Raw genomic sequence first — 11784 nt, 5'->3', positions numbered from 1 at the left:
ACCTCACTACGTGAGCAAGGGGTGAGCACAGCCTGGAATATCGCAAGAGTCGCAGGTTAACTGAATAATCACGAAAAGTGAAAGGTTTTCAACCAAATTAGTGCAGGAAATGAGATGAATGCAATATGAGAAGATGGGTAAAGACACTAAACTTGAAAACCTAGGAGAACAGAAGGGCAAGAGCAGACATGATTACGACATAAAAAATCTTTGGGGGAAATGATAGGGCAAATAAGGGCAGTGAATTAAGAGGACTTGGATCAGTGGGTCACTGATGGAAGTTGTAGAATCAAGTGAGTCTTAGGGAGTGACTGGGAAGAGGCACTGGTGGAGGCAAACTGAATACAGAGCTTCAACAGTAGATATAATAATGCACACACACGCACAGAAATAGGTTCGGGGCCAGAAGCTGTGAATCGACCCCTGCAACCAAAACTAGGTGAGTACACACACACACACACACACACACACACACACACACACACACACACACACACACACACACACACACACACACACACACACACACTAATAAAGGCCCAGTATTCTCTACAAACCTGAAATGAGCATCTCCTCACATTGTTGTATTGTTTCCCCAGACGTTGTTACTGACTAGAAGCAACACCTGCCATCCCTAAAAACTATTTAGTGAGCTATGCTGGTGAAGAAGAAAACGTGAGTGGAGGTTGGCAGGATAGCTGTCTCGTAGTGGAGATGAGGTTGAACGTAGACAAAGGAGTGAGATGTAGCTCACACTACGTGTGAAGGTTGATCCATGGCTATGTGGTACACTTTCCTACAACACCACACTAAACTACACAATATGAGGCTACACCACACTTTACTATGCTACACCACACCTTACTATGCTACACTACACTTTACTATGCTACATAACACTTTACTATGCTACACCACACTTTACTATGCTACACTACACTTTACTATGCTACACCACACTTTACTATGCTATACCACACTTTACTATGCTACACTACAATTTACTATGCTACACTACACTTTACTATGCTACACCACACTTTACTATGCTACACCACACTTTACTATGCTACACCACACTTTTCTATGCTGCACCACACTTTACTATGCTACACCACACTTTACTATGCTACATCACACTTTACTATGCTACCCTACACTTTACTATGCTACACCACACTTTACTATGCTACACCACACTTTACTATGCTACACCACACTTTACTATGCTACACCACACTTTACTATGCTACACTACACTTTACTATGCTACGCCACACTTTACTATGCTACACTACACTTTACTATGCTACACCACACTTTACTATGCTACACCACACTTTACTATGCTACACCACACTTTACTACGCTACCCTACAATATACTTCACTACGCTATGCTACAGTACACTATACTACACTATGCTAAGCTGCACTATGCTGCACTTCGCTACACTTCACTACACTTCACTAAATTACACTACACTATTCTACACTATTACTGCACTACATTTCACTTCAATACACTATGCTACACTACACTTCAATACACTGCTGTTCACTACACTGCTGTTCACTACAAAGCTGTTCACTACACTGCTTTTCACTACACTGCTCTTCACTACACTGCTCTTCACTACACTACACTTCACTACACTGCTCCTCACTACACTACACTTCACTACACTGCTCTTCACTACACTACACTACACTACACTACATTACTCTACACTACACAGGAGACTCTCCTCCCTCACCTCCTTATACTGTACTACAAACCCCTCACACCTCTGGCTCTGAATACATGAACACAACACTGTTGTTAATTCTGATGCACAAAGAATAAACGAATACTTAAACAATTCACAAGTAAACACAATGTTCTTAAGTTCTCTAAGTTATGCTGCTCAGAGTTTTTTCCCTTAAGGAAGGTTCCTTGATGTTGGTGAGGAGCTCTTGATTTAGGGAATTGAATCTGTGCTCCAGTTCCTCGAATTAAGCCCGAATACCTTCCACATCCCCCCCAGGCGCTGTATAATCCTACGGGTTTAGCGCTTCCCCCTTGATAATAATAATAATAATAATAATAATAATAATAATAATAATAATAATAATAATAATAATGATAATAATAATAATAATAATTATAATAATAATAATGCTCAGAGTTTTTCTTTATTCCGAGGTTGATAGAATTTTTGAACTTGCAAGATCTTCAATATTGACACATCTGAGTCAAGAAGGACTTTATTAAAGTTAAGACATTTTTTAGCAGAACATCCTCAAGAGTTGAGTGTAAACATGATAATGGACTTATTCTACCTTATAATAAAAACTTGTCTGACCTCACTCGACCTTTTGAAACAACTTAGTGTAGGAATTGACTCTAATAAAGAAAATACTGTCAAGCATCTACTGATGAACAAATCTTTTAGCCCATCAACAGGAAGAATTTACTCTGTAACTTCTAGGCATACCGATTTTAGGTGTATATATCAAACAAGAAAATATTGGGTGATTGAATCAAAATAAATATGCTGTTACATAGGGTGGACACAGGTTTTATGGCTGGGACTTTGCCATGGTGCTAATCCCATGGAATTCATCAAATTAACATAATATATTTAATCTTCTTTTGAATTCAGAATTGCACACATGTCTTATTCATCCCGTGTCTTATTCATGTACTATCAACAATAATAGCATCGGAGAAACTCTCTTCTCTTTTAGTCCAAATGTCGTACCGCTGTTTGTATTGAAGAAAGTACGTAGTTGTTGAGCAATATTTTATAATGACTGCGTTTAAATATGCATAAGAGCTTTTATCATGTCATACAGTTATTAAATCAACACCATCTTAAAACTCTAAGGGCAAACTGTTGTTCCGGTGGCATTTAGTTCTGTAACGCATCTGTGTTTTCTTTATTTCTCAGATAAAAACTTCACATAGTGTTGAATAATATAGAGAAAAGGGTGGTGGTAGCGATGATGCTCAAGTCAGTTTTTCTTCATTTTTCATGTAAAATCTTCACCTCCTGGTGCATAGCATCACCGCTGCAGTAGTAGATGAAGGATAAGATGACAAAGAAGGCGGTGAGGAGGCCCACAGCTGCGGTCACATAGAAGAACACCAGCAAAGGGAGACTCAGGAGGACGATGACTACCACAGAGAAGGTGGTCAGGTCACTGCTGCATGGTGCTGACCCAGAACAAGCTTCTTCTCGAGACTCCGCCAGCCACAGGTATCCTGAAGGAGGAGGTTGCTATTACTTTGGTGTGCTGCATTAAGCCAGTGTTGGTGAGCACTGGTGGTAGACTCAGTATTCACTTTCTTAAGCATAAGACAGAAACGTTGCTATCTAGTTGAAATTAGAGAACAAATAATTTTTATAGGAGTCATTCAGCATGGAAATGTAAGGGGGTTATATCGAGTCCCAGTAATGTTAGGGTAGTTCTGATCTTCTAGATCAAGAGCCCATAGGAGTTTACCACTTACAAAAGCCTTTATAGAAGAATGTGTTAATGCTGGTGAAGGGCTCTTGATACAGGAAATTAGTACTATCCTCCACTTCCTAAAATCAAACTTAATTACTGACCATTTCCCAGGGACTGTAACCCAGTACGGGTTTTTTCTTTATTGGCTGTAACCCAGTATGGGTTACAGCCCCTGAGGAATAGTCAGTATATAAACATAGTAAGTGATGGTCAGTATATAAACATAGTGATGGTCAGTATATAAACATAGTGAGTGATGGTCAGTATACAAATATAGTGAGTGATGGTCAGCATATAAATATTGTGAGTGATGGTCAGTATATAAATATAGTGAGTGATGGTCAGCATATAAATATAGCGAGTGATGGTCAGTATATAAATATAGTGAGTGATGGTCAGTATATAAATATAGGGATTACACTGTATTGGGTTTTCTTAAGTAAGTGGCTAAACAAGTTTACTTTTCACCATAAACAATAATAAATCTGGAATATATAGCAGACAGAATTAGGAAGGCTAGGACGACTGAGGGTAGGTCCATAATGCCACACACATACAAGGATAGCAGACAGGAGCAGGATAGCTAGGACGACTAAGGGAAGGTTCATAATGCCACTCACCCACGAAGATAGCAGAGAGGAGCAGGATAGCTAGGACGACTGAGGGTAGGTTTACAATGCCACTCACCCACAAAGATAGCAGAGAGGAGCAGGATAGCTAGGACGACTGAGGGTAGGTTCATAATGCCACTCACCCACGAAGATAGCAGAGAGGAGCAGGATAGCTAGGACGGCTATGGGCAGGACAAGTGCTTCTTGTGGTGCCACCCAGCTAGCGTCTAGATGATTGTAGTCTCTTACTTTGTAAACTAGCATCACCACAAACACCACCGTCACTACCCCTGAAGTACAATAACATCATTACATACAATCACCACCACAAAACCACCAGGGCCGCCACTACCTTGAATTTGCGTCACTAAAGCCAGTTCCTATTCCCCGTCTATAAGTAAACATCATTGTTTATGCGAGAATAAATAGATGGTCTCTTGATTTTTGCTGTTTTTCCTGTTGAGAGTGATCATGTCAAGAGTGTAAACAACAGAGGAGTGAGACTGTTGAAAGCTAGCTGGTTGCCTCGGCAAACCAGTGAGGTAGCTTCTTAGAACAAAATGAAAGGACCTATCTTCGATGATGATGATGGAGGACCTGACTAGGGAGATGATGATTCTCTAGCCCTGATAGATGAGGCAGGAACAGACCAGCGAGATAATAATCCTCAAGTTGTGGATTATGATGCAGGACTACACTTGGTACATGATGGTGGACCACATCTGATAGATGAAGGAGGAACAGTCCTGGTAGATGAAGATGGACTACTCATAATAGATGATGGGCATCTAGTTCAGGAAAGCAATAAAAGACCAGACCTAAGAGATAATGATGGACTAGTCCTGGTACATGATGATGAACTAGTCACGGGAGAGGACGATGGACTAGTCCTAGTAAATGATTGACTAGTTCTAGTAGATGAACGTCTAGTCCTGGTAGATGATGATGAACTAATCCTGGTAGATGATGATGATGAACTAGTCCTGGGAGAGGATGATGGACTAGTCCTAGTAAATGATAGACTAGTTGTAGTAGATGAACGACTAGTCCTGGTAGACGATGGACTAGTCCTGGAAGATGATGGACTAGTTCTGGACGATGTTGGACTAGTCCTGATATATGAAAGCATAGTCCTAGTAGATGATGATGGACAAATCCTGCCAGATGATAGACTAGTCCTGGTGGATGAAGGACAAGTCCTGGTAGATGAAGGACTAATCCTGGAAGATAATGGACTAGTCCTGGTAGATGAATGACTAGTCCTGGTAGACGATGGACTAGTCCTGGTAGATGAATGACTAGTCCTGATATATGAAGGACTAGTCTTGGTAGATGATGAACTAGTCCTCGTACATGAAGGACTAGTCCTAGAAGATGAAGCACTTGTCCTGATACATAAAGGACTAGTCCTGGTAGATGAAGGACTAGTAGTGGTAGATGAAGAACTACTCCTGGTATATGAAGGACTAGTCCTGGAATATGAAGGACTAGTCCAGGTAGATGAAGGATTAATCTTGGTAGATGATGGACTAGTCCTGGTAGAGGAAGGACTAGTCCTGTAGATGATGGAGTAGTTCTGGTAGATGGTGAACTAGTCCTGGTAGATGAAGGACTAGTCCTGGTAGATGAAGGGCTAGTCTTGGTAGATGATGGACTAGTCTTGGTAGGTTAAGGGCTAGTCCTGCTAGATGAAGGACTAATCTTGGTAGATGATGGACTAGTCCTGGTAGATGAAGGACTAGTCCTGTAGATGATGGACTAGTCCTGGTAGATGGTGAACTAGTCCTGGTAGATGAAGGACTAGTATTGGTAGATGAAGGGCTAGTCTTGGTAGAAGATGGACTAGTCTCGGTAGGTGAAGGACTAGTCCTGGTAGATGATGGACTAGTCCTGGAAGATGAAGGACTACTCCTTGTAGATGATGGACTAGTCCTGGTAGATGATGGACAAGTCCTGGTAGATGATGGACTAGTCGTGGTAGATGATGGACCAGTCCTGGTAGATGATGGACTAGTCCTGGTAGATGAAGGACTATTCCTGGTAAATGAAGGACTACTCCTCGTTGATGAAAGACTAGTCTTTGTAGATGAAAGACTAGTCTTGGTAGATGATGGACTAGTCCTGGTAGATGATGGACTAGTACTGGTAGATGAAGGACTAATCTTGGTAGATAATGGATTATTCCTGGTAGATGAAGGACTACTCCTGGTAGATGATGGACTAGTCCTGGTAGATGGTAAACTAGTCCTCGTAGATGATGGACTAGTCCTCGTTGATGAAAGACTAGCATTGGTAGATAATGGACTAGTCCTGGTAGATGAATGACTAGCCCTCGTAGATGATTGAATAGTCCTGGTAGACCAAGAACTAGTCCTGGTAGGTGATGGGCTAGTCCTCTCAGATGATGGACTAGTCGTGGTAGATGATAGACTAGTCCACGTAGATGAGAGAGTAGTCATCGTAGATGCTTGACTACTCCTGGTAGATCAAGGACTAGACCTGGTAGATGATGGGCTAGTAGTGGTAGATGAAGAACTAGTCCTGGTATATGAAGGACTAGTCCTGGAATATGAAGGACTAGTCCAGGTAGATGAAGGATTAATCTTGGTAGATGATGGACTAGTCCTGGTAGATGAAGGACTAGTCCTGTAGATGATGGACTACTTCTGGTAGATGGTGAACTAGTCCTGGTAGATGAAGGACTAGTCCCGGTAGATGAAGGGCTAGTCTTGTTAGATGATGGACTAGTCTTCGTAGGTGAAGGACTCGTCCTGGTAGATGAAGCACTAGTCCAGGTAGGTGAAGCACTAGTCCTGGTACATGAAGGTTTAGTCTTGGTAGATGATGGACTAGTCCTGGAAGATGGACTAGTCGTCGTAGATGATAGACTAGCCCTGGTAGATGATGGACTAGTCCTGGTAGATGATGGACTAGGCCTGGTACATGAAGGTTTAGTCTTGGTAGATGATGGACTAGTCCTGGAAGATGGACTAGTCGTCGTAGATGATAGACTAGCCCTGGTAGATGATGGACTAGTCCTGGTAGATGATGGACTAGGCCTGGTCGATGATGGACTAGTCGTCGTAGATGAAGGACTACTCCTTGTAGACGAAGGACTAGTCGTGGTAGATGATGGACTAGTCCTGGTAGATGGACTAGTCCTGGAAGATGAAGGACTACTCCTCGTAGATGATGTACTAGTCCTGGTAGATGATGGACAAGTCCTGGTAGATGATGGACTAGTCGTGGTAAATGATGGACCAGTCCTGGTAGATGATGGACTAGTACTGGTAGATGAAGGACTATTCCTGGTAAATGAAGGACTAGTCCTCGTTGATGAAGGACTAGTCTTTGTAGATGAAAAACTAGTCTTGGTAGATGATGGACTAGTACTGATAGATGAAGGACTAATCTTGGTAGATAATGGATTAGTCCTGGTAGATGAAGGACTAGTTTTGGTAGATGGTAAACTAGTCCTCGTAGATGATGGACTAGTCCTCGTTGATGAAAGACTAGCATTGGTAGATAATGGACTAGTCCTGGTAGATGAATGACTAGCCCTCGTAGATGATTGAATAGTCCTGGTAGACCAAGAACTAGTCCTGGTAGGTGATGGGCTAGTCCTCTCAGATGATGGACTAGTCGTGGTAGATGATAGACTAGTCCACGTAGATGAGAGAGTAGTCATCGTAGATGGTTGACTACTCCTGGTAGATCAAGGACTAGACCTGGTAGATGATGGGCTAGTCCTCGTAGATGATTAACTCCTCTTGTAGATCAAGGACTAGTCCTGGTAGATGAAGGACTAGTCCTGGTAGATGATAGAGCAGTCTTGGTAGATGACGGACTAATGCTAGCAGATGAAGGACTAGTCCTGGTTGACGGAGGACTAGTTCTGGTAGATGAAGGGCTAGTCGTGGTAGATGATGGACTACTCGCGGTAGATGAAAGACTAGTCCTGGTGATGATGGACTAGTCCTAGTAGATGAAGGACTAGTCCTGGTAGATGAAGGGCTAGTCCTGGTAGATGATGGACTGGTCCTGGTAGATGATAGACTAGTCCACGTAGATGAGAGAGTAGTCATCGTAGATGGTTGACTACTCCTGGTAGATGATGGACTAGTCTTAGTAGATCAAGGACTAGGCCTGGTAGATAATGGACTAGTCTTGTTAGGTGAAGGAGTAGTCCTGGTAGATGAAGGAATAGTCCTGGTACATGAAGCACTAGTTCTGCTAGATGAATGACTAGTCTTGGTAGATGATGGACTAGTCCTGGAAGATGATGGACTAGTCGCGGTAAATTATGAATACTCCTGGTAGATGATGGACTAGTCCTGGTAGATGATAGACTAGTCCTGGTAGATGATAGACTAGTTCTGGTAGATGATGGACTAATCCTGGTGGTTGATGGACTAGTCGTGGTAATTGAAGGACTAGTCTTGGTAGATGATAGACTAGTCCTGGTAGATGATGGACTAGTCCTGGAAGATGAAGGACTACTCCTGGTAGATGGTGGACTAGTCCTCGTAGATGATGGACTAGCCCTTGTAGATAATGGACTAGTCGTCGTACATGTAGGACTACTCCTGGTAGACGAAGGACTAGTCTTGGTAGATGATAGACCAGACATGGTGGATGATTGACTAGTCCTGGTAGATGATGGACTTGTCCTGGTAGATGAAGGATTACTCCTGGTAGATGATGGACTAGTCCTGGTAGATGATGAACTAGTCCTCGTAGATGATGGACTAATCCTCGTTGATGAAAGACTAGTCCTAGTAGATAGTGGACTACTCGTTGATGAAAAAATAGTCCTGGTAGATGAATAAGTAGCCCTCGTAGATGATTGACTACTCCTGGTAAATCAAGAACTAGTCCTGGTAGGAGATGGGCTAGTCCTGGCAGATGATGGACTAGTCCTGGTAGATGATGGACTAGTCGTGGTAGATGATAGACTAGTCCACGTAGATGAGAGAGTAGTCATCGTAGATGATTAACTAGTCTGGTAGATCCAGGACTAGTCCTTATAGATGAAGGACTAGTCCTGGTAGATGATGGAGCAGTCCTGGTAGATGATGGACTAGTCCTATCAGATAAAGGATAAGTCCTGGTTGATGGAAGACTAGTCCAGCTAGATGAAGGGCTAGTCGTGATAGATGATGGACTAGTCGTGGTAGATGAAAGACAAGTCCTGGTGATGATGGACTCGTCCTTGTAGATGAAGGACTAGTCCTGGTAGATGAAGGGCTAGTCCTGCTTGATGATGGACTAGCTGTTTCCCTAATCATCTCCCAGACACCATGATGGCCTGATATTACTGCTGCAAAAGACTGCTTAGATCCATCCCCTCCTTCAGTCCCCTCGCTGCCTGCTGATGTTCCCATTTCAGTCATCTTGCTCCTTTCGGACCTCATCTTTAGATCCTGCTTCAGCACATCCATTTCTTTCTCCAATCTCTGTATCTTTGCCTCAGCTACTACAGCTCGTGATTCCCACTTCTTGCTCTCTGCAGATATTTGCTCTAACATGTTATTGCAAAGCACGTTTAACCTTTTCTCCCATTGTTGTTCCATTTTGTTCTTGAGCCGTTCTACCCATTCTTCCTTTTCCGACCAGCCATGATCGGTTCCCTTGCCTTTACGTCCTCCCTTTTGAGAGTCCATTTTGTTTTTATCCTGTTGGGATGTTCTAGCTGCTTCAGTTTATCGTAAAAATGTGTGCGTGTGGTGGGGGATTTCTGAGCTAATGTGTTTGGTTAGGTTAGGTTTGTGTGTGTGTGTGTGTGTGTGTGTGTGTGTGTGTGTGTGTGTGTGTGTGTGTGTGTGTGTGTGTGTGTGTGTGTGTGTGTGTGTGTGTGTGTTTGTGTGTGTGTGTATGTGTATGTGTGTGTATGTGTATGTGTGTGTTTGTGTGGGTCTGTATGTGTGTATGTGTGTGTATGTGTGTGTGTGTGTGTGTGTGTGTGTGTGTGGGTGTGTGGGTGTGTGGGTGTGTGGGTGTGTGGGTGTGGGTGTGTGTGTGTGTGCGTGCGCACACTAGGCTACGCTACTCTTTTGAAGATTACAAAATTTTTTCACAATCAATTCCTTATTTATAATATACACTAATATACATATAATATTTACTGTGTACACTTGTGTTTGTGTGTGTGTGTTTACTAGCTTGTCGTTCTTTGAAAAAGAGGAGGAAGGGTCACGTTAACGCTATTTGTTATTGTTATTGGTTCACCGGTTCTCTCCCGGCCCAGATCTTCGCACACTAGGCTACCTTACTTTTTTGAAGATTATAGGACTATTTTTTCTCATTCAATTCTTTATTAATATATACTAATGATTATTATAATAATAATTACTGGTGAACACGTGTGTTTGTATGTGCGTACTTGTTTACTAGTTTGTCGTTGTCAGGGGGGGGGGGCACTGGGCTACACAACTCTTCTGAAGATATTTAGATAATTTACTAAACATTATCAGGGTTACCACTATCTATCTCCTGGTACTGAAAGTTAGGGAGAGAGTGATGGTATAGCATACAAAAAGCAGAGCGAGACACTGAGACTTTAGGCACTAACCAAAATTAACCACACATAGGCAAGTGATGTCTGCACAACAATGGAGGTTCCTGCTGGTGGCTGCTGTCAACTCCTTCACTTTTGTAGCTCCTTCAGGAACTTTATCATGCATTTAAGTTTTTATTTTATTTTTCTTTTAATACTTGGTATTCACTCTTTTTTCTTTAGTACAATACTGGTCATAACAAATCTGATGATATTAACTACATTCACAACACCAATAGCTGGGGATTGACTAATTTTTTCTTACTTTCAGTGTTTACTTAATCACTCGTTTATGACCTTATCACTACACTGCTGCTATAACCAACCAACATATGTATTTGTTAATATTTCAGATAACACCGTTAAACCAATTAACTGTTTGTATATTTTGTGTCAACACTGCAGCCAGCAGCCTGATCAGCTGACTGCTACCCTCCCTCACTCAACATTCATTCAAATTTAAATTGTAAAATTCTTGATCTTATCACATTATTCGCACTCTTGAAAGCTGTTACACTCTTGTAGGTATGTTCACTGATTCACTCACGTACGATGACCGCTAATAATATCTTAGGACAGCCACTAGAACGCTAAATCCTGGGAGCACTATTTAGCGATACTGCTTCACGTGTGTGTGTGTGTGTGTGTGTGTGTGTGTGTGTGTGTGTGTGTGTGTGTGTGTGTGTGTGTGTGTGTGTGTGTGTGTGTGTGTGTGTGTGTGTGTGTGTGTGTGTGTGTGTGTGTGTGTGTGTGTGTGTGTGTGTGTGTGTGTGTGTGTGTGTGTGTGTGTGTGTGTGTATTCGCCTAGTGCAGGTGTGTGTGTGTGTGTATGTGTGTAAATGTGTGTCATCGTGTGTATGGGGGAGGTGTGAGGGGGAGATACTGCTAATACATACCAGTAATTCTGAGTTATAAAAAGCGGAAATTTCTACTAGGGTCTAAAGCTTCTATGAGTGTCTACCCTTGTGTGTGTGTGTGAATGTGTGTGTGAGGGAGAGATGGTTAGGGGGGTAGGGTTGTTGTGGTTGAAAGATCCGTTATACCTCTCTGTCGTGTAGGCTCAAATTTAGTCCCAGCTGTCTTTCCTAGTAATGCTACTCTCTCCACTTATTGCCCTTTCTGG

The 11784-nt window shown here is 42.3% G+C and overlaps 1 protein-coding gene across 2 annotated transcripts in view; it reads right to left on the bottom strand.

The window, feature by feature from the left end:
* Positions 1-2236: 2236 nt before the first annotated feature.
* The window catches only part of LOC128694497 (uncharacterized), a 65692-nt gene continuing 56144 nt past the window's right edge, over positions 2237-11784 (bottom strand). For both annotated transcript variants that reach the window (XM_070080078.1, XM_070080079.1), the window contains 2 exons: positions 4249-4395; positions 2237-3246 (listed from right to left, as the gene is read on the bottom strand). In XM_070080078.1, coding sequence (XP_069936179.1) covers positions 3008-3246; positions 4249-4395 — 386 coding nt within the window. In that variant the 3' untranslated portion in view covers positions 2237-3007. The remainder of the gene's footprint in view (positions 3247-4248; positions 4396-11784) is intronic.

The sequence above is a fragment of the Cherax quadricarinatus genome, unplaced genomic scaffold (genome assembly GCF_038502225.1).
Source record: "Cherax quadricarinatus isolate ZL_2023a unplaced genomic scaffold, ASM3850222v1 Contig132, whole genome shotgun sequence".
In the NCBI taxonomy this organism is placed as follows: domain Eukaryota; kingdom Metazoa; phylum Arthropoda; class Malacostraca; order Decapoda; family Parastacidae; genus Cherax; species Cherax quadricarinatus.
The sequence above is the reverse complement of the archived record's forward strand: the minus strand, read 5'-3'. Positions and strand labels throughout refer to the sequence as shown.